We start from the raw sequence: 26,108 nt of genomic DNA on the forward strand, positions 1-26,108 counted from the left end.
AAAATCCACCCTTGAAGAGTCTTTCTGTATGTATTTCTCGTACCCTTCTCATTATTCAAAATTTCCTTGCTTGTAACTTGAACCCATAGAACAAAAAAGAAAAAAAAAAGAGGGAAGCAAAGCAATCGCTCCCTCCCTTTCCTTCAACCTCTGCCTTTGCCGTCCTTATTTTCTCCTCAAAGAGACTATGCCAAGATCCACCGGAAAAATTCTAGACATTGACAACAGAAACAACCCATTCACGATGCTTTTGGAGACTGAAACTCAAAGATGGAGTTTGTTTTCGGGTTGGTACTCGGCAAAAAAAAAAGGGAAGAAAACAAGCTTAACTAATATGCTCATATAATCCATCATAAGGCTATTTGATAACCCTAGTAACTAGTAAAAAAAACACAACAATCAACTTCAGTAAAAGGTTCAACATCAACACTAAACATGGTCTGTATAAGTGACAATCCAAGATTGTTGCTTCCTATTTTTACCTTTTCTCGTTCTAAAAGCAACAAATCGGAATAGAAATAGATTACCTGCTCACCTATTAGCACTAGATCATATCATCTGAGGCTGGTAATCTCGGGATTCGTGATTAAGCTATCCAAATCCAGGCTAATAACCATAAATGATGGTAATATGCCAATAGGGTTCCTTTAATATTCGTATAATCACCCACAAAATTCTCCCTACAGCAAATCTGTCTACACATCTGATTGTCACAAAAAATTTGATGCAAGGCAGCCGAGTTAACGACCTCGACCGCGTCCCCTTCCACGTCCACGACCCCGACCACGTCCTAAAGGTTTCCCTGAATTTGAAAAAGCATTAGAAGGACCAAACCAACAATGATTGAAGAAAACAAAGCTTATACAAGTAGTACACTCTGAAACAGGAGAAAATGGAGCCAGAGAATACCAGCTGTTGGCTTCTTGGGTTTCACCCTAGGTGTCTCTTCAACCAGCAATGTCTCGAGATTTAAGCTGTCAGGTAGAATATAGTAGCGAATATTGTTGCCCCTCACACTAAGGTGATCTAAACTCACTGGATTTTTCCCCTTCAATGTAAGTTTCACCGTTTTCAGATGGGTGTTCATACTGATATCCACACCTAAAACAAACACACCAATTCAAACTGTCATTGAATTTGCATGCAAATAAAAGTTTATGTTCAACAAGGAAATCACTAAGGTATATTTACCCATCTTTAAACTCTAATACTCATGATTAAAACAGATGCTGTCCAAATTAGAAACATAATCACCAGTTTCAAATAAACTCCCACTATTCGGTAACTTAGTTGACATTCATAAAAAGTATCTAAAGAATTATGAGTTCAATACATCCTGTTTAGCAGAAAGGCAGATATTTTCTGCTCATTAATCATTATCAAACAATCACTCATTCACAAACTTTGTGCTAGATATTGGAAATAACAATTAAAAGAAAATAATCATGTTACAAAAAGTCATCCAATACGGTAATATGTTGGTCACATAAACAAAAGTCTGCAAATGAGACGGTTCCATCTAATACGATGAGTAACCAACTACTAACAAGATATCATACGAGTGAATTGATCTAAAAGCTAAATAATTTATCAAATATAAGCCACCTCTCAAAAATGTTTCATAGACAAAAAGCATACTAAGTGTCCAAAACCAGTTCATCTTAAAAGGTGATAACAAGTGATATCGTGCATGAATACCTAAATCTGTCCCTAATTTTAAGGTTAGTAATTTAACCAAAAGGGAAGCAATAGAATACACGATTGAAATGGGAGTTAATACTACAGTTGCCATTACTCATTTTAGGAAAAATGGGGGAAAAACTGAGAAAACAATAAACTCTCAATAACTACAGCGGATTGACAAGAAACTTAGCAAATAATGTTAAGCTTTTACAACTTCGCTAAAAGGGAGGGTTAGGGTTTAGCTAAACCCTAATGTAAGGGGGGCAAAGCCAAAAAGGGCAAGGGAAAGAGAGGAACCTGTGATGGTGCCGTGAACAACGGTTCCATTCTTGAGCTCAATCGACACCGTTTCATTGTTCAACTTCATCAAAAACCTGCTCATCGTTTAATTCAAATCGACGCCATTATTATTAAATACCAAAAAAGATATTTTCCACATCACTTCGAACAAAGAAAGAAAACACAAGAAAAAGAAATGGTGTAATGAATCAGGAGAATTAAAGAATTACCTCACTAGCTTCATGCTGAGGAGAGTTAGAGGTTGAAGCAAAGGCGACAGCCTATGGAACTCAGTGAGTTAGCAGGAGAGTAAGGGACCTGTTTGCTAATGCTACCAGACCAGATGTGCACCGAGCGATGAATTTATGACTCGGTACACTCCTACAAGGCCTTTTGACTTTTTGAGTTTATTTGAAATGAAGCGACGCCGTAGCAAGAATAGTTGATGTACTCTTGGGCCAAACTTTTATTATGTATCGGCCCAATATTCTTACATCGCGGCTTGAGATTTTACTACATTTTTATTTATTTATTTTTAATATTTTAAATTAAATTTAAGAATATATAGTAAAACTTCAATCCATTTTCATCACTCATTTCTAAAATTTGTTATTTTAGTCACTCTAGTTAAATAAATTGTCCATTTTAGTCACTCCATTGTTAAATGCCTTTGGTCACCTGATGGAATGCTGATGTGGCAGTCTTTTGATTGGTATGATAAATTTAGTCTTTAACACTTTGCACATTATGTCAATTTGGTCCTAATTCTAAAAATTCAAAAAATTCAACCCTCAATGTTTATAATTTTTTTCAATTTAATCCAAATTCTAAAAATTCAAAAAAATTATAATTTTAAAAACTTGAATATATATTATTTATTATAAAAGGACATAAAAATAGTAAATATTAAATATATATTTACATAAATTTAACATGTGTTGCAATCTTATAGGCCTAAAATGATAAGATTTATGTAAATATATTTTTATGTCTTTTTATACTAAATAATATTTTTTTTCAAGTTTTGAAAATTATAATTTTTTTGAATTTTTAGAATTTGGACTAAATTCACAAAATGTGCAAGGTGTTATGGGCTAAATTTGTTATTATACTAATCACAATAGCATTTCGTTTGGTGACCAAAGGCAATTAACGGTGACTAAAATTGACAACTTATCTAACAGAAATGACTAAAATAACAAGTTTTTAAATGAGTCGCCAAAATAAGAACATGAGAAAACTCGGGTGATTAAATAAGTAATTTACCAATAATTATCCATAAAAAAAATATCCACATACTTTTAAATAAGATTTCGATTGGAGTCGTGGAAAAAATGGTGTACTCTTGTTCAGCTTAATTCTAGATTTAAGTGAAACGTAACGTTACTATTAAATATACATAAAAGGTTTTCGTACCAAAAAAAACCATCAGTTGAAATTGTTAACCACATATATTGACTTCTATTATGTCAAATGATGCTAAGACATTATATTTGATACCTCTAAAGTCTTTAAAAATAGGGTTTACTGAATTGAAATTATAACATATCAATTAAATATAATTTAAAAAAATTTAAAAAAATTTAAAGTTAGGATTAAATTGATAGATTTTTTAAATATCGAGGATCAAATTTATTAATTTTTTTAGAATTAGAACTAAAATGACAAGTTTTGTAAATATTGAGGGTTAAATTTGTTATATTTAGGATCAAATTGATAGAATAAAAAAAATTCATTAGAGAGCTAATTTTGATACTAGACCAATACAAAAATTCACATCAGCTTAGAGATTAAAATATTTAATTTCAAAAAGTTTAGTGATTAAATCGAAAAAATTAATAGTTAGGTGACCAAAATAAAATAAAAGGCATAGTTGGATAACCGTTTTTATTATTTACCCATAAAAAAATAATTTCCTACATATTCGACACAAAATTTTAATGGAAATTTGCACGTTGGTTTTCGCATATTTTTTAGTAGGGGGACGGAAATACAACCCTTAAATACATACATCTGCCGATACTTTTACCGATTTATTAATCGTATAAAAATTTTCAATACGTTTCTTACACAATAATCACTCTCATATATTATATCCATACAAATATATATACACACCATACTGCAGAACGTAGATTATTATTCTTTCATGGCCAGTTGCTCAATAATTACGATTTATGGAAATGAATTCTGAAAAGAAGTTTAAAACCCAGTTTATATGAACCAGGGCTATGCCATTAAATCTAAGCGTTGGATGTGAAGTTGAAGTTGGCGCAAGTAGTTTGCCTGCCCAATAGCGTGGCGCTGAATCCCAGCCTTGAAGTTGCCAGATCAAACTGAAGCAGCGTGTTCTCCAATTGGTGCCCTCCGATAACAATGGAAGTAGTCGGGTTCGATCCACCATTTACAAATCCAAGACACAACACGTCCCTGTTAACCTCGACCATCGAGTTCGAACCAAACATCCTCCAAAACACGTTCTGGTTCTGCAACACAAGGTCTATCGATGTCACGGCTGGTCCTAATCTCGTGCTTGCTATGTTACTCGAGCTGAAACAAACCTCAAATGGAGCCACACCGGCAACTCTACTGATGTTCATGGCAGCAGCTTCGTTAATGAAGGCTTCGGTGACGGCTTTGAAGATTGAAGATTCGAGAACGGTGTAGGGATCCACGGTGCTGATTTTTGTGCCACCAACGCCTTCGTTGTTGATGGATAATAACGTTGTGTTCAGTGAGATGGGGTTTTCGTTTACCTTGATGGACTTTACACCGATGAAATATTCGGCGGAAGCTTCGCCCATAGGGTAAGCGGAGGCTGTGCTGACGGGGTTAATGAAGAGTGGCGTGTAAGTAAGCGACTGTGATGCATCAACACCAGGGAGGAACACGTAAGGACCATCGCCGAAGAAAATAACACCATTTGCCGAGGTTGAAGACGAGAGGCAAACGGCGAATTTCCTATGGAAACTGAAAGCAGCAGCGAATTGTGAAGGAAGCCCAATTCGAGTCCGACCGAGTCCAGCCATGCCCACAACGCCGGTAGCCAGACCTTGAAGCAAGAAACTCGGCGCACATGCGAAAAGGAACCTAGGTACACTAACCACTCTGCCGGGATTTTTCCCGTCAGTCGATTGGATAGACACAACATCTTGAGCAACCTCACCGGAAGTGGCGATGTGGGTGACGGAATTATCAGGTGTGACGCCACACGTGTTGTTGTTACACCCTGGCCTTGGTGCCGAGAAGCAATCGCCGCAGCCATCGGCCCCGGCCAATGAGCATTGTGCCGAACGACATCTAGCTGGACGGTATGTCGAAGAAACGTAATCCCGATCGCAATCAACCCACATATGTCGGCCACCGAGATCAACCACGAGGTCTATAGGCATTAATGGTGTCCTTTGGCTAATAGTGGTGAGGTATTGAAGCGTAGAAGCATCTTTAGCGACGGGGATTACCAATGCCTTGGGGCGAAAAGACTGTTGAGCTAAAGATGGTGAAGAAAAGAAAAATAGCAGACAAGTGAAGAGAAAACAGTGAAGGGAAGCCATGGATATGTAATATGATGAAAGGAAATGGGTATTGAGACAACGTACAAATCCAGCTATATTTATAGCTGAAAGAGCTTGCCACCGCTAAAAGCTTAAAGGTCAAAGCAGGCTGCTTGAAGAAGCAAAGCCTGCTGCCAGCCCTATGCTGTGGACGTGGCGGCATGGTAGACAACTTTTGACTTTGACCAAATCTATTTGCATTGATCTGATTATGAGATTATTATTTAAGTTTTTATTATAAAATATATTTTGTTTTTTCTTAGCTTTTTTCGTGGAAGTCATAACTTGGTTGCCTCAAGTTTTATTTTAGCGAATAAAGAATATGCTTTTTCAAAGTGCCATTCTGCTCATCTTATCTATAATAATATCAACTAATAATTGATTAACGTAGCAACAAAATTAAATTTGTGATTTATATGATTAAATAAATAATTTAATTGATTTATATATAATCTTTTTTTATCAAATGAGCATTATATTTATAAATGTCACCAAAGTCAAATAAAAAGAAATGAAGGAAAAAAAATGGAAAACAAAGAAATAAAGTCATCTAGAACATCCATCTCAATCACAAAAATATGTTGGCACAATTGATAATGACATAAGTTATTCTAGGTAAATTACGTCAATAATCACTCAATTTTGATTTCAATGACAAAACAGTCACTTAACTTCCAATTCAGTCACTCAATTTTCAAAAAATAACAAATCAGTCTTACTAATCATTTTCCCTTACAGACGTAACGGAAAAGTGATAAGACATATTTAACCAACTCCTTTCTATCATTAACCTGCTAGTTGGAGGGTTAGCTATAATTTAAAAAGCACCATTTACGAGCTCTTGCTGGGCAATAAAAGAAGAAGAGAAAAAGAAAAAGAGGAAGAAGAAGAAAAAGCGAAGAAATGGAGATACCCTAGCTACGGCCGTTTTGTTCCTCCAAGGTGGAGTCACCACCCAGTTCGTTGCTGTCCCTTTGAATCTTTGTGCCCTAAGTGACTCCGTTGAATCTCTATCCCTTTTTGTCTTCTCTTCTTCTCCTCTATTTTTCGTTTTTTTTCTTAACTCTAGTCGCCACCACTTATTGTCTTCTCCGACCAACTGTCATCACCAAATGACTCCTCTTTTTCTCTTCTCAAATCTCACTTCAGATTTCCCAATAGGCCTTTAAAATCCCGAGATTAAGACTTAAAAGCTTCAAAAAAGAATTCAATAGATCTCTACCATATACCGCTGGATCACCACCATATTCCGGCCACAGCTTTTCTTTGACCAACCATGACTATTGATCACTCGGATCATCGAACTGGTGGCTCAGGTTCTCCAACCCGTAAAACTCGAAATGGGTGTGGGTTTCTTCTCTTTTGGTCCTCTTTCTTTTTTAGTTTTTTTTACTTATCTCTTTTGATATAGGCCAATTTGAGATTCTTGTTATTTTTTTGCTGGTTTGATTTTGAATTTTTGTTTTTGATTGGGATTTCACAGGTCTATAATGTTTAGGGGTTGGGATTTGGTGGTTATGGTGGTGGCGGCTTGGCAAATGAGTGATAGTGAGTGATGCTAGTGTGGTGATTAAATGATAGTGGGCTTGTGGAGGTGGCCAACATCGAGGGTGGTGGTGAAAGAGCCAAGAGGGATGAAGAAAAATTGTAATAGCCCGATTTTAGGCATAGTCGGAACAGTGGTTTCGGGACCACAAATCCGACGAAAAAAAAATGTAATGGCTTGAATTTTCAGAGGTGTCGGAACGGTGATTCGAGATCACTAAATTCGACAAATGGGTAGAAAATATTATTAATTTAGTAAGTATAAGTTAAATATGAAGTTAGGAAAATTTTTGAAATAGTGAATAGTGCACTAGAAATAAATATTAAAATAATTAGAATCGAAATGAGGTATCAAGACCTCGGGGATTTTAAACTGAGCCATAAATATTTTTATAAATATTTATGGAGTGTTAAAAAGTTAGTATTAAAGTTTCGTTAAGAAATTTTAAAGTTCCGATAATTAATTGAACAAAAAGGACTAAATTGTAACAAATGCAAAATTTTGGGAAATGATTAAATAGCTTAAATGATAAAAGGAAGAGGGCTTAAAAGGCAAATAGACCCAAGGTCTATTTGGGCTGGACGGCAGAGGCATGAAATCAGCAAGAAAGTAAGGAGAATTAAGGGCAAAATTGGAAAATTGCAAAATTTGCTTAATAAAGTTAGGACCCAAGTGGAATTATCTAGATTTCTCTTTATTTTTCTGAATTCTCATCAGCTAAAACACCATGGAAGGGCTTCTTCAAGCTGGTTCTTCATATTTTTATTACAAGTAAGTTCAATTCTTGACTATTTCTTGAAATTTTTGTATTTTTATGACTTTTACAACTAGGCCCACTTGTTAAATCCATTAGTTTTTGATTTTATGAAAGAAGTTGAAAGTTGATATGAATATGTGCTGGAAGTATATGATGATTTAGCATGAAATTAGAGCTTTAAATTGTTCATATGCTGATTTTATTGAAAGAATTGAATAGAAAGTGAATGTTTGGGACCTAATAGTAAAAGAGTTTGAAGATAGAGTTATATGTGGAAATTCTGAATTTCAATAGTTGTGTAACAACTTATAATGTCTAGTAAAGTACTAATTGAGAAAATTAGATTAATTGAGGGGTTAATTGAGAAAGGACCGAATTGTATAAACTGTGAAATTTGGGGCAAAATGGAAATCAACATTTTGCACTAAAGCAGTTTTGGACAGCAGCAGTAGTGTAACTTTGAAAAATCACCAAAAATTGTAGAGATTGAATTAGAGGATGAATAAAATATGAAACTAAAGCTGATTGAGTCTAGTTTCTTATAAAAGAAATGATGTGAGCAATGGAATTGTAAATCATGAGATATAATAGATTTTGTGAGATAAGGTCAGAATGAATTCGGGTTCCCCTGTTCTGACTTTGGAAAATCATTAAAAATTGTAAAAAAATGATTATGAGTTATAGTTTATATGGTTAGAATCCTTAATGAGTCTATTTTTAGAAGAAACAAGCTAAAACATCATCCGAATTCTGTACAATGAGATAATTAATTTTTAGTGAAGAGTGGTCGGAACTGTCAGACAGCGAAACAGGGGAAACTTTAAAGAATAAACTGTACTATTTGGCTGAACCAAAAATTATGAAAATTTTATGGTATGAAGATATGTGAGTCTAGTTTCATGGAAAATTAACGGATCTTAATTTGGAGCTCTTTAGCTCCGGATAAAAATAATTTAGTGACTCTGACTCGGATAAACAGCTTTGAATATACATGTTAGTGAATATTGAAATTATGGTTAATGTTGTTTAAGTGTGTTATACACATTAAGGATGTGGAATGGAGAGGAGGAGGAGGAAAATTGGGAAATATATGAATGATTCGTGTATAAATGGTCATATGTTTGATTATAACTCATAAACGATGACATATGAATGATGCTTATTTTTGTGCATTATTGGTCATGGTTTAAGCTCATGTGTGAAAATAAAGTTTTATAGTATGTGTGTATGGTATATTCAATATATGATTTGGCATGAAATAATACCATGAATGGTTTATGAATTAACACTTGTTGGTAAGCCTGATATATGAATAAATGATCAAATTGAGCGGAACGCCGGATTTGAGTACTTCTGATCAAGTGACAAAGTGATAAGTGGTAGCTTTAGCTACACTTATCTGATCAAGTGACAAGTGGAAAGTGATAAGTAATAGCTTCGGCTATACTTATCTGATCAAGTGACAAAGTGATAAGTGATAGCTTCGGCTACACTTATCTGATCAAGTGACAAGTGAAAAGTGATAAGTGATCGCTTCGGCTATACTTATCTGATCAAGAGACAAAGTGATAAGTGATAGCTTTAGCTACACTTATCTGATCAAGAGACAAAGTGATAAGTGGCTACACTTATCTGATCAAGAAACAAAGTGATAAGTGGCTACACTTATCTGATCAAGAAACAAAGTGATAGGTGGCTACACTTATCTGATCAGGGACAAGTGATAAGTGATCATACGTAAGACCATAGTTATACTATGGCAAAGTGAAAGTGAAGTACTCAATTTTCCGTGACCGTTCCGTAATTTGATTAAGGATGGTAAGTGACAAATGGGCCCAAAAGAATTAAAGTAAATGGATAAGTGGTAGTGTATTTATATCAGGACGATGTTGTTATTCAAACTAAAGTGATATTTTCATTGCTAAATTGAGAATTTCATAAATGTGTTATTGCATGGTATAATCAATAAACATTGAGTTAAATGGTAAATACGTATTAGTTTTGAATTTGATGTCATTGAATTGTACGTGAATTAAATAGAAATTGCTAGTGATATTATTTAAATTATGAGCATGAGAAATTGCGAATTGAATGAAATGGAAATGAAGCATTAAATTGCATGAGTATGTATCGGGTCTCGCAGGCCCTAATTATTATGATTATAATATTTTGAGGATATATTGTGAAAAGTTATAGAAACATGTTAATTATTTTGAAAGTTTTAATTTTGATGAAATTTTATAACTCGGTTAAATACGTTTACAAGTGTATGTGTTTTGGTAATGCCTCGTACCCTATTCCGGTGTTGGATACGGGTAAGGGGTGTTACAAAAATGGTGAAAAAGTGCCCCATATTTCTCATTTTGTTTTTGCTGTTTAATGGTAGCGTGTGATGAAAAATGTTAATATGTGGCTGATTTGTCACTTTTCGATAACGTTAATGACCGATTTGTTATTTTTCAAAAGTTGACTGACTGTTAATGTAATTTACCCATCATTTTAACAATAGAAGTATTTCATGCATAGAATTCAATACACATTCAAAACTCGCCACGAAACATGAAAACAAAAAATTGAAAATGTGGGTCGATTGAGTCTTAGCTCAATTGGTATGGACATTGTTGCTAATGCAGGAGGACGTGGGTTTGAGTTCGTTAAAGCGCATTATCCTCCTAATTATGGGTTGGGAGAGGCTATAGGTAATTCTAAGCATTGTATCAAAAAGAACAGATATGATCAAAACTTAAAATAAGATAAAAAAAGTAAGGATAATTGATAATACAAATGAATATTTATTAAGAAAATTGATTTCTTTTAATTAAAATTGAAGTCTAAACCGAACTATTTCAATTAGAAATGGTCCATCACCTTTTCGATAAATATTCTAAAAAACAAACTTTTCGATAAACAAAGTATTATTTAGACTTTACACGCTTAATTTGAAATATCAATCGTAATTAAATAGTGATTGTTAAATTTATTAAGTTAAATTTTGTTATTTTTAAATTTTTATACAGTAAAAATATTATTACTTGTGTAATATCATTTTAACTTGTTATTTTATGTGGTAAATTATTATTTGAAAAAAATATTATTGTATTTAATAAATGTGAATATTTAGCATATCTGAATATGCAATAAATAATTTAATTGATTCTAATTGAAATTGAAAGTAAATAAATTTTAAAATAAAATTTTGAATTTATGTTATACAAAATGGTAAATATACAACCCTAAATTGTAGCATAGAGGTGTTCATGGGCCGGTCCGGGCTGGGCCCATAAAAAACTTTGGCCCGCATACTAGGCCCGGGCCCGGCTCGGCCCGAAATATGGGCCTGAAATTTTGTCCAGGCCCAGCCCGAGAAAAAATTCTTAGGCCCGAGCCCGGCCCAGCCCTTTTTTTAAAAATAAACACCAATTTTTTTAAAAAATTTAAAAAAGTATTTTAAAAATATTTTAAAATTTAAAAAATATATAAAAAATATTTTTTATTATATATTCGGGCCGGGCTCGGGCCAAAAAAGTCGTGCCCGAGGCCCGGCCCGTTTTTTAAACGGGCCTCATTTTTTTGCCCAAACCCATATTTCGGGCCTATAGTTTTACCCGAACCCTCCCATATTTCGGACGGGCCGTCGGGCCGGGCAGCTCCATGAACACCTCTATTGTAGCATCATATATTGTCCAACAAAACTCATTTTAAAGGTGTAGATTAATCAACTAATTTGTATTTTTTTAAAGATGTTATGAGAAATAAAATACTGAATAAAAATCTTTCTATATAATATAACTCCATACCAACATATAAATATTTTTTTTGCATCAAACTTGAAAAAGCAGATGAAAAAAAAAAACAAAAGCTGAGTTCGCCGCGCCGCAGCATCAAAGCCGTTGCCGACCTTCACACAAGAAGGTGACGCTGCATTCATCGTCGACGACGACGGTATACTTATGATTAGGCTTCCAAAGGAAAGGCGGCAAGTGATACAGTATCTCGCACACACACAACGTGTCCATTTGCCTCAGCCATTCACAACAGTAACGCTGTTCGGGTGTCTCATGACTCCCATGTCTATGCCTGTGCCTGTGTCGACGCCGGTGTCGGTGTCTATGCCCATTCCCATCTGCCGGCGGAGGAGGGGGATGTGGCATCGGGAGTACAGGCACCATCGCGCATGCAAAGTTCACCAGCGCGATTTGGGACCTGCAAAGTGGATGTGGAAATGTTATTTGTTCTGGGATTAAGGTCAGGTTATTAGGCATTGCAACGTAGAACATGGAGAAGATGAACAATATAAGGACCCCAAATTTTGCCATTATTGATCTTATCTCTCAAAATATAGGGGTTGAGGTGATAAAGGACCTAAAAAGGAGGGGATTTTGATGTCTTACCATGGGTGTTCATTTCAATTTATACTGTGTTCATCCATAAACTTCTTGTATGAGACAATTAAAAAAACACAGGGGATGACCAAGAGAATGAGGTGATGGTTTGTTGATGTTATGAGAAAAGTTCAGGTTTTCTCGGTTGTTTGTAATTTATTCATTCATTTATTTCCCATTCTTTTAGCATGAAGACCTTGTTAGGTGCCAAATTGTTGATTACATATATGTCTAAAACCATTCCTTCAAGAAAATTACCAGTCTGAAATTTGGAAACAGTGTGACTCTGAAAATAAACTGCAACCGCATGCTACCATGGCTAAATCCAGTTGAATTGGTAATATATATAGTATACACACACTAACACATATGCAATGTTATAAAAAGACAATAAAAAAAACATATCTGCTTTTAGTCTTGTTTTGTCTTGTTTTCACTTTTTTGGAACATTGAAAGCTGATTGAATTGTTGACAACAGAGTAGAAAGATGGCTTGCTTCTCTACACATCATGGCTGGTAACTCATGTACTAATCATGAAACTTAAATTTAATTGGTATCAATATTAATGAAGATTTTTAGATATTGTGTATTCGAGTATTAATCATCATGATTAAATTTAACTCATTTAACTTATCGACTATTAATTTAGTTGACATTGAAATTATTAAAAAAATTTAAAGGTTGTGTTTAGACCAATGTATTATTAGTTAAGACTTCAGGATCGTTAAAGATAAATTAGAAAATGTATCAAGAAATTAACTTACAAAATTGCCATTTGAGGACAAATGGCAAGTCAAAACAACACCCAAACAGTAAGTCAGCTAACAACAAATAGGGAAGCCACCCACAAGCTACCCTTCCCGAAGACAACCATCTAGACAGGTGCAAACCATCCGTCACCTGTGTAACACCCCTCACTCGACTTGATCGTCGGATCTGAGCTACAGAATGTTACAGTTGTTGCCGAAACAACTACAGACAATTAACAATCACATTAAAAACATAATTCATCCAAACACAACCATTACAAATCATAAATTCATTATATAATCTTTTTCGGGTCTTATACGAGCCTACGAAAGCTCTAAAGTTAACCCAAAATTGCATTAGGACCAAATTGCAACATTTTTAAAATTTTAGAACGATGTACCAACATGAACTCTGGTTTTGGCACCTAATCCAAGCCAACTATACCATTAATTCATTTGGTGCATAATTGCACCTTTGTTCCTGCAAAAAACCAACCAATGGCATACCATATAATCATTTAATTTTTACCATAATCAACCAATTCAACATGCCTTAATTTGGCATCAAAACACATCAAACACCTTATTAAAACACAAACTAATCTTCCATGCTTTCAAGCCATTCCAAAACAACAATTAACCATGCCATTTTTCATGCTCAAATCATACCATTGCATGTTCAAATGAGCCATTTAAACACTATCCATATGGTCTTAACACATGACCAAATCATACCATAATACATGTGTAAGCATTAACATCTCATAATTCATATATTAGCCATACTCAAACCAAGCTAATAATTCAAAGTTAACACTTTTATAGCACCTATGTACATGCCACAACATCAAGTCTAAAACGATCAAAAGACTACCGAATAGATGGTAGGATAGTGTGGTCTTCAAGCTGATTCGATCGATAGGTTTCGTAAATTAATGATCTACAAGGAAAAACGAAAAGAAACGGTAAGCATAACGAACGCTTAGTAAGTATATATGAAATTTACTTAACTTACCTTAACATTTATAACAATTTAGCAATTGAAACACATTAATATGAACATGGGATTTTTTGGCAACCTTATACTTTCATGCACAATTCAATCACTCAATCACTGTGTTAGTTCATTTGCATATCAAACCATAATACCAAAATCATGTACATATATAACCATTTCATATTATAACATATACTATTGACTATGCTCAATTCGTAAATTGTTGGGAAATGTGTCCATATTGTAGTAAGCATGTAATATGAAATAAATAAATTTTACTTTTCATTGTTATGTCTTTAATATTTTTATCTTTCATGCATAGCGAAATTGTGACAAGCAAATATTAGCTCATTAATAGTCTAAGTTCAAGCTGATGATAAGTGGTATTGTAAGAATGTTTACATTGTGAGCAAGACAACTTACTTCAATAGATAAACTAAATGAGTCCGTAATCTCGTAAAAGAATCAAAGTGAGCATTTGATTCAAATACTGAGAAGGATTATTATGTCGTCTAAAATTCCAATTAAGGAGATGGCTAGTCTTGGTTATCGGAGTAGTTGACTCCACGGGTAGAGACATAGATGTATTCATTGGCAAAATGATGCATTGGACTAGACTCAAGATGAATTAATTCTGAATTCGTTTGTAAATTAATTCACTTGTGACATTCATGGTATGATTTATCTAAATCCTGAGTTAGTCACTGACCATGCGTATGTAACTCATGTGTTTTGATATAAGTGGAGGCTTATGCTCTAAAGACGATCAAGTTGATGGCCAGTATGTTGGGTACATGACTTTGTATGACATGACTTTACTAGCATCAATGTAATTCATAGCTCAATTAAAGAGTTAACTACATCCTTTCATTGGCATTGCGTGGATTATAAATATGGAACGTGACCACAGGTTGCTTATTCTCAAACGAGCAATTTATCACAGTCATTTGTTGACAGTGATTATATTAATCATTAAGAAGACACAATTGTAACAATGAGATAAAATAAAATTGTATTGAGTGAACAGATTTAACTCAAATGAACCAAGGATATCATATGAGGGTAACACACACATGACGAGGTCATTGGACAAAGCAGTTGGATGAATTGCTTTCGTAAAGAGTATATAATAAGGAGTTTGCAATCAAGGTACTCATTGTGGACTGACTCCATGATGTGAATTATCAGAATGATACTTCTGGACATAATTACAATTAATAGAGCCTGATTGTATATGTTCGATTGGTCCCCCCGCTAGCTCAATAAAAGCTCGATCAGACTACATTTGAACTAGAAGAAAATTCTATGACTTTGGAAATAATTTAATTTAGTCGATTTATTCAATGTGGAATTAAATTAGGCGGTCATAAGAATTGTTCAACTAGAGAATTTGATTAAAAAATTTTCTTGAAAATTTAATTTGGAAAATCTAAGTAATTTTTGGGAAAATTAATTTTGATGAAGTAAAATTAAATTAATCAAATTAATTAAAATTAGTATGAAATTTTTAGAAATTAATTTTCAAATTAGACAATTGGCCCAATGAATAATTGAACTTGAAATTTGGATCTGAGATCGTAAATTGGGCCTAGGAGCCCAAACTGAGACCAAGACCCAAAAAATGGTCAAACCGGGCCTGGTATGTGAAACAGACTAACAGTCCAACTGGTGGCTGTATCGGACTGATTTGGTCGTCACTAGTCCGAACCGAACTGGTAGAAACTGAACTAACTCGGAGTGTTGATGGTTGCGACGGTGACATTTAGATGGCCGACAAATAGTTGGCGACGGTGGTTCTTCCGTGGTTGAGCAGTGGAAGAATTACATTCCTACTGAGACTCTACCAAAGAATTTGATTTCAGATTAATTATTCCAAAAATAATATTATTTTAATAAATTTAATATTAAATTTAATTTAATACTTATCTCAATAGTATTTTATTAATTTAATATTAAAGTGATTATCTTAATATTAAATTTAATCTAATATTTATCAATATTAGATTAAATTTAATATTAAAGTGATTAAGTTTAATAATAATTGAATTCTCTAAACTCTCCCTATAGCCTTGGGTCATTATTTTTCACACTCTTGAATTCAATAAAAAATTGTAGAGAGAAAAATTTTTAAAGAAATTATTTCATAAAATTTCTAGAGATATTTTTTTATTTACAATTTGGCCTAAAAGTTTAGAGAAATTATAAAATTACCCCATTGACAATTTTTGTGAATAATTTTCAGATTCAAAGTGAGCTCACATTCGACAAACGTGAGTTTGAGGATACCGGAGAAGACTACTCGGTCGAAGCATTCATCCTAAACGAATAAAAAATGTACAATTTTGATTAAGTGTTTATTACTTTAGTTATCACAACCAAATTCTTATTTTAGAATTTTTTTTAAAACTCTAATTTTTTTCTAAATTTATTTTTTCCTACGTTTTTCAAACTTGATTTTTCAACAATTGGTATTAGAGTCAAGTTGTACTCTATTTATAAGTATAAACAGATAATCAAAATAATTTTCTCTTCTTTTTGAATGATTTAAGTACATAAAAATTGACAATATTTAGATCTTATGCATGTTTTGAGTTATATATGAGAATAAATGTGATATTATATATTTGTCATATAATTGTTTTTTTCCCAATATTGTGGTTCTTAGGAAATAGACCGTGAACTATGATTTTCGCGTTGGACTGTTTTTTTTAATTTATAGAATTCTTATAAGCCGGAAACGAACATAAGATTTAAATGTAATTTTTCCAAAAGAAGTCTATGATGAGGAGAAGATGGAGCGATGGCGGTTAAAAACCCAAGGAATGCCTTGTGGCAAAAAACTATGTAATTTTATTTTATTTTTCATTTATTTTCTATAAATAGAACCATGAAAACCTTGACTGATTATTTTATTTTAATTGCCTATCTCTTTATATATATTTTATAATTTTTTATAACATGTATTTTATGCAATGTTATAATTATGATATATATATGAGATGATCCTCAGTTGATTGATTAAAAAATAAGAAGTGTGGTAATGAGAAGTGCATGTCTAGGACAGGCTCTAGCTAAAAAAGGCTTGATTTTTAAGTGGTCAAATTTGACTCACCTCCATTTCCTAGGAATCTACCTGGTGCACGGTTTACATTCACTTCTTCAGTTTTTCCTTCAAAAGAAAAATTATGAATAATTAAAATTGTTTGTTTTATGATTAGTTGATTCTTGTGAATATTATAAAATTGTCATCTCATGCCATGTATACATTGGAAGCATGTCATATAGATTAGATAAGAATGCCACTAGGACTATTATATGATCATTTTTGAAATATGAGATAAAAAGAACTTTACATGTTATTTTAAAATATTGAGTGGGTGAAGGTCATTGAACAAGACCTACGACCTTTATTGATGGTCCCTAAGTAATACTATGATAAAATTTCGAGCTGGCTAATAAAATTTTCAAATGTGTTTAATTTTCTTTAGTAAGTTTAATTTTCCTTAAATTATTCTATTTATTAATAAACTTAAACTTGTACTTCAAATATTTTATAAAAAAGATTATGTCTTCTATCTCATGCACATTTATTATTTTAATTCGCTGAGCTGGTTACGTTATTTAAAAAAAAATGATATTAGTCCCTATATTATGTTTAAGTTATGGATTTAGTTAAAGTTGTTGATTAGTCGGATCGGAAATTAATTAGTACATTAGTCTAAAGGAAGGCAAAAATTGACTAATCATTTGACTAATACAAATTGGTTGAATTAAGCTAAAAAATTGATTGAATTGTCAGTTAAATTGAAATTTATAATTATATTTTTATTTTATTTTATGAAATTTTCAATAAATCATTTAATTTGAACTAGACGGATGGAATTAGTTGTCTAAATTGTTCGACCACTGGTCCGATTTAAAAAATATTGGACTTTATTCTTGTAATTTGGTTATTTTTAGTTCCTATGCTTTTCGAATTTTAAAATTAAAATCCTGATCAAATAGTAGTTGTTAAATTCATTATTTTAATTTTTCTAATTCCAAAATTTGAAGTGAAAAATATATTATCACACGTGTAATGCCATGTCAATTTATTATTTTCACATATTACTCATGAAAAAGCTAGTTAATAGATTTAACTGTTGTCATTTGTGTCGAGACTTAAATTTCAAAATTCGAAAAATATAAGAACTAATAATGATCCAATTAAACAACATGCACTAAATTTAAGTGTAGACTAAACTTTCAAAATTCAAAAAAGTATAGGGACTAAAATTGAGCAATATGAAAAATAAGGAGACTAAATTTGATCAAATTAAAATATAGGGACTAAATCTGCAACTTACTCAAATACAAGGACTAATAGAAGAATTTGACTCTTTTTATAAATACTCTAACCAAAATTTATTAAATTAAAACAACTACAAAATACTATCCATTCTTCTTCTCCAAAACTCTCTCATCTTCTCTCCATTTCTTTGCTCCGATCACTCGCTGTTTATCGCTTGAAAAAAGGTCACTTCTTTTTCCCTTTTTATTTTTGGTTCTTTACTTGATTTTTTTCCTTTTCCTGGGTAAAATTATTTTCTTTTTCCTTTTTTCAAGCAGTTAAATTCTCTCTTTTTTTTTTCTTTTCTCTTCAGCCAAACAGAGCATTGTTTCGTAACTCGTTTTCCTTCGTTTCATGTTAGGGTTCCTTTCTGGTTATTGTTATTCTATTTTTTAACGAAAAAGAATCAAATAAGAAAGTTCTTTTTTTTTCTTTAATACAAAATTAGCTTTTGTTGTCTTTTTAATATCCAGACTTGGCGTTAGGGTTTCTACTTTCGGTTCTTCTGATATTCTATGATACACTATTTTATATTAATCATATCTCCCTCCTTTGTTTTTCTCCATTACTAATTGGAAGAAATTCTATCAATTGATCGGTCATTTTGCATGTAATATATATATTTTTTAATTTTTTCCTCAATTCTGTTGTTAAAATTAAGCTTTTATAGTTTTACGTTTGATTAACGTGATTAAAATTATGGTTCTCATCATGAATACTTCCTTCATCGTTTTTTACTTTGATTACAGATTTCATGTAAATTTTTGTTACTTTATTTGCAGGTTAATAGCTTTCCACTATGGGGTTTAAAAAGGTTTATAAATGCTTGATGGATATTTTCCCGCAGGTATTTCTTTTTACTCATTTTTAATCCCATGCTGTAATTGATTTATGTATGCGTATAACATAAAACGTAGTGATTTGGAAAAAGAAATGTAACAAACATGCAGTGGAAGTATTTTTTCTTACACCTACTGCACAGGTTGATTCACGAATTCTAAAAGCTGTTGCTATCGAGAACTCTAAGGATGTGGACGCTGCTGCGGAGATTGTTCTGTGTGAGATTCTGCCTTACCTATCTAAACGAACTGTGGCTGGTAGTTCTTCCTCATGGAATCGGAGCCCTCCTGTGCAAGCAAATGAAGGTAGCTTTTTTTATGATTTAGTTGTAGACTTGTTTTTTTCTGCATTGTGCTTTGGCAGTTTTGCAAGTTTGTGGAATAATTAATTGTATCTCTGTATGTTCTGTATTGTGGTTTGGACGGTAACTGCCTTGCATATTGGAGCTTATGCATTGATCTATTCACCTGTTTAATGTCATGCATACATTGTTTGCTGAACTTGCAGCTGTCGACGAGGAAGAAAGCAATCAATCAAGGCTGAATAATGTGTTGTTGGGGAAAACAGCATGCTCTTCTGCAGAACCATTGTTCAAACCAAATAAAGTTGCCAGAGACATTGGTCTTACAGGTGCTGCCACCAATTTGGATTCTGTTGAGCCACCAAATGCAGCGAGTACTTCAAAATTTCATGAGAACAAAAATAATGAGCCTGCTGGTATTGAAACTGATGAATTGATTTTGTTGGGGAGCTCAGAAAGAAGTGGTGAAAGTGGGAAAGATAGATCTGGTGTCATCTTGAATACTTCAGGGATCAAGAGTTCTCTTCTATATGTGAATCATGAAATTAGGGAGTCTGGTTCATCGAGTAAAGACCGACCCATAGACATTGAAGATGGGTTTGTAAGGGCTCCTCATGCTTCATCAGATACTGCTGATAATTCTACCTCACTTCTGGAGAATACTGGTACTAGTGGCAGCTCTAGTGGTTGTTTAATTTTTGATGGGCCTGTGGACTTGCATGCAGTTTTATGCAGAAACAGTTCATTAAATGCAACCTTGGTAGGGGAAGAAAATGCTGTGGCTGCTCTGGTTCCATCATCTTCTCAAGAACAAATGCAAGAAGCCCTGAGAGCTGGTCTTCATTCTGAAAGTAGTCACTCTAGTGATTCTGAGAAACAAGAAAGCGGTGCATTGGGTAATATTGAGGATGATACCTTCAATCCTGTGGTTAGTAGGTCTAGTCAAACATGCAGAATTGATCTACTTGAAGAGGTCATTGAAGATGCTAAAAATAACAAGGTACTCTGCTCTAAACCTTTTACTCTTGTAAAATTTGGAGGCTAATTGGGTATGAGAATGGATTATTTACAATGATGACAATGCTATAGTCTACTGTGTCATTCAGCTGTGGCATGAGGTTCTTAACTCTGATGTTATTGCTTATTTAAGAAGCTTTTCAATGTGAAAAGTTAGGTCATTATTTCCTTTGTTCTATTTTGGGATGGCATACCCTTACCATGTTTTGGTGTAGAAAACTTTGTTTCAGGCTATGCAGTCAATCATGAACTTGATGAGAGAAGTTGAACTTCAAGAGGAAGCTGCAGAACAAGCAAAAGAGGAATGTGCCAGGGGTGGTTCAGATATTCTCGTCAAGGTGGAGGAACTTAAACAGATGCTGCCACATGCAAAGGAAGCAAATGACATGGTTGTGCGCTTGTTTGTTAATAGCCCCCTTTTTTAAGTCATAGAACATATTGTAGTTCTATTTTTATTTAAAAAGTATGAAAGCTCAGCCATTGGCATCTCTTTTGCAGCATGCTGGAGAAGTATATGGGGAGAAGGCAATTCTAGCCACTGAAGTGAGAGAGCTTCAAAGTCGCTTGCACAGCTTGTCAGAAGAAAGAGATAGATCTCTTTCCGTTCTCGATGAGGTATTTTAGGAACAAATTAATTCGCCATCTAGTAGATAATTAGTAGAAAATCTTGTCTTGATATAATTTGCTTTGGTATGGTTCATTTGTCTGTTTAGTTATCTGTATGTGATAAATTATCTTGATCTTGGTTGTTCAATATGTTTATCCATGCTGTTGGGCATATGGAGAAGTTGAAAAATTTTACAAAAAACATATTGTGCAATAAACCAATTTTTGGTTGACTTCATCTATTTTGAGATAAATCAGCCATTTCTTGAAACAGATTCATCATTGAGTAAGTTTTCTAGAGATTTGTACTTGATCATCCTTTGAATTAATCAATTATGGTGTATTTAACAAGGAACATGATGTTTCCATGAAAGACTTTGTTATACTCATTATTTTTTCCTGTATGCATTTATCCACAGATGCATCAAACCCTTGAAGCTCGACAAGCTGCTGCAAAGGAGTTGATGAAAGCTGCAGAGCAGGAAAAGCTGGAAAAAGAAGAATCTGCCCTTAATGCTCTTGCTGAGCAAGAAGCCATTATGTTGAAAGTGGTCCAAGAGTCAGAGACCTTACAGCAGGAGGCAGAAGAAAATTCCAAGGTTGCTTTCATTTCTGTGCACCCTGTATTAGTACTTGCTAGTCTTAACAAAATTTTGAAATAGATTACTTATTTGGACTTACTATATTCTATGTTTATGCTCAACTGCAGCTACGTGAGTTTCTTATGGACTGTGGTCAGATTGTTGACTCATTACAGTAAGTTTTATTGCCTGGCTATTTATTTTTATCAATTCGCATCAAACATTTTTTTTTCATATTATAAGTCTGATTTATGATGAATCACCATATATATGATGGTTATGCATTTATTATTTAGGATTGATCAGCACCAAGGATATTCAACTCCGTGTGATAGAATGGATCAATTCATGAATAATATTATCATTTGTGGATATATTCCAAACTATCTTCTTGTTTTAAATATATTAGCTCTGATTTGATGTTTGCAAGAGGAACTGAATAGCAATGGAGGAGTGGTAACATTTTACTGATCATCCTTTTTTCCAGGGGAGAAATATCTGTTATTTGCCAGGATGTGAGATTGCTTAAAGAGAAGTTCGATGAGCGTATCCCATTGAGCAAATCCATTTCCTCAAGCCAAACCAGCTGCATCCTGGCCTCTTCCAGCTCATCTCTGAAAAGCATGGCGTCTGATCTTGGTCCCGAGCAGGGAGAGGCGACTAAAATCCTGGAGAAGAAAAGCCCAACACCATCTGTTGATATGCAGTCACGAAAAAGTAGATCATCCGAAGAACAATACAAAGGTGATGACAAGGAGTTATTGGATGATGGGTGGGAATTTTTTGATGATGCTGAAATCAAGATATAGTAGAGTGAAGCTATGAGTACCTTTTTTTTTTTTTGTTGACAGAAAGCTATATGAATCTTTTGATAGAACATTAAAGGGATCCTTTCCTCGCTCATAAATGGCTGTTACCAGTCTTAATAACTATTTGTTAAATACTACAATCCAGTACTATATGAGTGACTAGGTATTTTCCTCTAGCATATATATAGCCTATAGGCAGTTTCTTTTGAACCTTATACTACTATATGTTAGTGCAAAATACTAATGCACAACTTTTGTACAGCATTAATTATTGAATAAGTGAATGGATCATGCAGATGCTCGCTTTATTGAATGATGAAGCTAGTTAATTCTTTTAATATTCTTGCTAATCTTTAGCCCTAGTGAACTAGGGTTAGTGCGTTGCTTGCATGTATCATGCAACTTAATCTCTGTTGCTTCTGGCTGTATTGAAAGCCTGTTAGATTGGGTTTTACCTTAACCAAAACACAACCCAAATTTAATAAAGTGGATAACCAACTCTCTTTTTTTTCTTTTCATAAGAACCTCTGAGCAAATTGATTTTTTTTTTTAATATTTAGCAACTAAAGAGAATAAATTGTGAATTAATTGTGGTATTCACTTCTCTTATCAATTTATCTTATTTTTTATTGGTATAATAGTTCTAATGTTTACTAATTCTGTCGATTTGGTTTTAATTTTAAAAAAGTTAATAAATTTAGCCCTAAACATTTTATACATTCTATCAATTTTGTCTCAATTCTAAATTTGTTAATATCTAATGAGAGCTAAATTTATTGAATTTTTTAAAATCATGACTAAAATGACATAATTCGTAAACATTAAAGGTTAAATTTGTTATTATACAAATCAAAAATAGGATAAATTGACTGAAAAAAGTAAACCCTATGATTAGACGTATTTAATTACTCATCTTGATAAGTATTAAATTGCTTATTGTTTTAAAAGGATTAATTTGCTCAATATCAAAATTAAGAGGGACTAAAGAGGTTGTTGTTACCCTCGTTTGCGATTAAAATTTGGGGCCTTAATGTTTTTGGTGAAAGCAATTTTGCATTAACTTCTGGAGCTACTCTGCTCTTGCAGTGGCATATTAAAAGGAATCTTTTACAACACACACACACACACACACACACAAATGGAACCCAACATGTTAAATTATCAGCTTTGTTCTTCTGAAATTCATGTTTAGACAATGTTCATCAGCCTAACAATCCTGTCTTGAATCTAATTTTTCTACCTCCTAAAAAATAAAGAGAAGAAGAAGAAGAAGAAGAATCCCCACCTCCTACTTGAAGGGTGATCTCTGTTTCTAAACTAAACATCATAATCATCCATTAACTCTCTCATTCATGCCAACAAAGGAGTAACACAGTACATCTCCATATAATATAAAGCCTTCCCCTCTGCTCTCTTATTTGCTTCGAACACCTTTCCCATGTCCGTACCTTCATATTCCTCATTGAAATTGAGCTTCCTCCCATATTTTCACAACCAGAACTGAAAAAAAAAAGAAAAAAAAAACTTGAAAACTTCCTTGTTTGGTAATAATTGTAGGTAGGTTCAAGTTTTTATAGGAAGATACACGGTGAGAATATTTTAATCGATTATGTGGTGGATGACAAATGTTGGTCCCTTTTGGTTGTGTCATTGACGTTGGCACCCACTGGTTTTTGAGTAAAAGAAGACAAAGCCAAAGCAGAGCTGATTTAAGCTTTGTCTGTTTGCCAAACTAATCTTTGATAATGACTTGCCATTGCCCTATCAGCTTCTTGTCTGAAGGAAGAAGGGTCATCTCATCTTTATCTGTGTCTCCCATGCTTTGCCCTCCATTCATGCACATAGTACCAATCCTGTCTTACCAGTGTACAAAGTTTCTAGTTGTTTTTTGCTTGTTTATTTGCCCAAGCCAGTTCTTGTATGGACCTAGTTTTGGTTGTTTTTACCATTGTTTAAGAAAAACAAACATGTTAAAAATTAAAAAAAACATACTTCAAAAACAGATTTTTAAAAAATACTTATAAAATATTTTAAAACTTTATCAAATAAGATCCAAAAGTATACAATAAACCTAATTTAATTGAAATAAATCCTAACATTTAAAATAAAAATATTAATATGAAAAATTCGAAAACCAAAATATATTCGCTTTTTAAAAAAATAAAAATTAAAAAGTTGTTATTGTCAACTAAATTGTAATGTTTTTTTTAAGGTGAAAAAATAGAAGGGTTAGGTTTTTTTTTTAAATACAATGCCTAAAAGTATTCATAATCTCTCCCCAACTCTTAAATAGAAAGATAATGCGTATCAGCACATTCGAAAGCACGTCATCTTATACTGACAACAATACTAATAGCAGTCAAACTAATATTTAATCAAAAGGGTTAGATGTAGTTTTAAGATAACCAAATTATATTGAATAATTTGTTGGTTATTAATTTTATTTTTGGGAGTGAGAACATGATTCAGAGGTCATATCACACAAATAAATATTTGTAAACAGAATCAGCATCATTCAAGGAATATTAAAATAATATACCTAACACTACAACCATTTTTATAAATTTCAACTTTATATATATATATATATGATACCAGTACACCTACATATTCATACGTAAATTTTGTATTAAGAGTTAAATCGTATTTTATATTTTTATTAAAAAATAGGCAACTTAATTTCACTTCGTTAAAACAAAGAGCAAATTAATAATATCTTTTAAAAATTTCATTACTTTGAACTGTTAAAAACTGATAAAAAATCAAACAGGTACATGCAAGGACCTTTTTTAGCGGTAAAAATAGACGGGATTTTTAATAAAAGATCAGTTTACTCTTTAATCTAATGTACAGAGACTAATTTGTTTTTTTTTGTAGTCTGAAGACCAAAATACAATCTGACTTTTAATACAAGAGTCTTCGTAATACTTTTACCCATATTTGTATAATAAAATTTGTTGTTCAAAAAGGCAGGTGCCTGATGAGTCAATGGCAGTACCAAGTCTAAGTTCATTTTATTCCTTTGCTAAGGTGTTAATTAATATTATCTTGAGATTATGTATTATTTTATACTTAAATTGGGCTTATCCCATATATATGTATATATATCTCACAAGTTACATGTGAATATATGCATTTAATTATTTTTATTTTTAATAAAATATTTTAAATTTATAAAATTAATGTAAGTCAAATAAGTAAAATATATTAAGAATAATTATCTTTCTACAATGTTGCACATTCATACCTTCTGCACTTCAATTTTTATTCTTTTGATCCCTAAAAAAATTATCTATATTATAAATGCATTAATTAATAATGTTATTTTGAGCTCTAAAATAAATAAATTGTATGTTGTAAGTAGAGGTGATCGGGCCGGCCTGGCCCGATGGCCCGTCCGAAAAATGAGAGGGTTCGGGTAAAAATATAGGCCCGAAATATAGGTTTGGACAAAAAAACGAGTCCCGTTTAGAAAATGGGTCGGGACTCGGGTAAAACTTTTATGGCCCGGGCCCGGCCCTAATTATATATTAAAAATATATATTTTTTATTTTTAATCAAATATATATTATATATATTTAATATATATTTAATATGAGCCGGGCCGGGCCGGGCTCAAGCTTAGCAATTTTATCTCGGGCCAGGCTTGGACAAATTTTTAGGCCTATATTTTGGG

At 32.9% G+C, this 26,108-nt stretch overlaps 5 protein-coding genes across 6 annotated transcripts; 1 reads left to right on the forward strand and 4 right to left on the reverse strand.

Moving 5' to 3' along the window:
• Positions 1-404: 404 nt before the first annotated feature.
• Positions 405-2,354, reverse strand: LOC107936887 (small nuclear ribonucleoprotein SmD1a). Its single transcript, XM_016869664.2, has 4 exons — positions 2,193-2,354; positions 1,981-2,057; positions 910-1,101; positions 405-802 (listed from the first exon to the last, which is right to left on the reverse strand). The coding sequence occupies exons 1-4, from the start codon at positions 2,204-2,206 to the stop codon at positions 741-743; spliced, it is 345 nt and encodes a 114-aa protein (XP_016725153.1). The 5' UTR covers positions 2,207-2,354; the 3' UTR covers positions 405-740.
• A 1,622-nt stretch (positions 2,355-3,976) lies between these two features.
• LOC107936886 (probable aspartic proteinase GIP2) lies at positions 3,977-5,558 on the reverse strand. The gene has a single exon (XM_016869663.2). It carries the CDS (start codon positions 5,514-5,516, stop codon positions 4,206-4,208), a length of 1,311 nt encoding a protein of 436 aa, XP_016725152.1. The 5' UTR covers positions 5,517-5,558; the 3' UTR covers positions 3,977-4,205.
• Positions 5,559-11,577: 6,019 nt separating this feature from the next.
• LOC107936869 (uncharacterized) lies at positions 11,578-12,316 on the reverse strand. The gene has a single exon (XM_016869645.2). It carries the CDS (start codon positions 12,133-12,135, stop codon positions 11,701-11,703), a length of 435 nt encoding a protein of 144 aa, XP_016725134.2. The 5' UTR covers positions 12,136-12,316; the 3' UTR covers positions 11,578-11,700.
• A 6,046-nt stretch (positions 12,317-18,362) lies between these two features.
• On the forward strand, positions 18,363-22,745 carry LOC107936892 (nuclear mitotic apparatus protein 1). Of its 2 annotated transcripts, none has more exons than XM_016869670.2 (9): positions 18,363-18,463; positions 19,061-19,125; positions 19,261-19,423; positions 19,626-20,419; positions 20,652-20,825; positions 20,935-21,051; positions 21,462-21,641; positions 21,752-21,798; positions 22,111-22,745. In XM_016869670.2, exons 2-9 carry the CDS (start codon positions 19,078-19,080, stop codon positions 22,430-22,432), a joined length of 1,845 nt encoding a protein of 614 aa, XP_016725159.1. In that variant the 5' UTR covers positions 18,363-18,463; positions 19,061-19,077; the 3' UTR covers positions 22,433-22,745. The 2 variants fall into 2 exon arrangements, with proteins under 2 accessions (XP_016725159.1, XP_016725160.1); XM_016869671.2 differs by having other exon boundaries at positions 18,376-18,463; positions 20,667-20,825.
• Positions 22,746-23,583: 838 nt separating this feature from the next.
• Positions 23,584-24,004, reverse strand: LOC107936876 (uncharacterized). The gene has a single exon (XM_016869653.2). The coding sequence runs from the start codon at positions 23,914-23,916 to the stop codon at positions 23,779-23,781; it is 138 nt and encodes a 45-aa protein (XP_016725142.1). The 5' UTR covers positions 23,917-24,004; the 3' UTR covers positions 23,584-23,778.
• Positions 24,005-26,108: the final 2,104 nt, after the last annotated feature.

This window comes from Gossypium hirsutum, chromosome D12 (genome assembly GCF_007990345.1).
Source record: "Gossypium hirsutum isolate 1008001.06 chromosome D12, Gossypium_hirsutum_v2.1, whole genome shotgun sequence".
Taxonomy (NCBI): Eukaryota; Viridiplantae; Streptophyta; class Magnoliopsida; order Malvales; family Malvaceae; genus Gossypium; species Gossypium hirsutum.

Coding starts and splice junctions, on each gene's coding strand:
- LOC107936887 (XM_016869664.2), bottom strand. Junction 1,102..1,980: donor TGTTCACGGCACCATCACAG/GTTCCTCTCTTT, acceptor TGTTTGTTTTAG/GTGTGGATATCAGTATGAAC. Junction 803..909: donor ACCCAAGAAGCCAACAGCTG/GTATTCTCTGGC, acceptor TTTCAAATTCAG/GGAAACCTTTAGGACGTGGT.
- LOC107936886 (XM_016869663.2), bottom strand. CDS start 5,516: ATGGCTTCCCTTCACTGTTTTCTCTTCACTTGTCTGCTATTTTTCTTT.
- LOC107936869 (XM_016869645.2), bottom strand. CDS start 12,135: ATGGCAAAATTTGGGGTCCTTATATTGTTCATCTTCTCCATGTTCTAC.
- LOC107936892 (XM_016869670.2), top strand. CDS start 19,078: ATGGGGTTTAAAAAGGTTTATAAATGCTTGATGGATATTTTCCCGCAG. Junction 21,642..21,751: donor AGGCAGAAGAAAATTCCAAG/GTTGCTTTCATT, acceptor GCTCAACTGCAG/CTACGTGAGTTTCTTATGGA. Junction 21,799..22,110: donor CAGATTGTTGACTCATTACA/GTAAGTTTTATT, acceptor CCTTTTTTCCAG/GGGAGAAATATCTGTTATTT.
- LOC107936876 (XM_016869653.2), bottom strand. CDS start 23,916: ATGGGAGGAAGCTCAATTTCAATGAGGAATATGAAGGTACGGACATGG.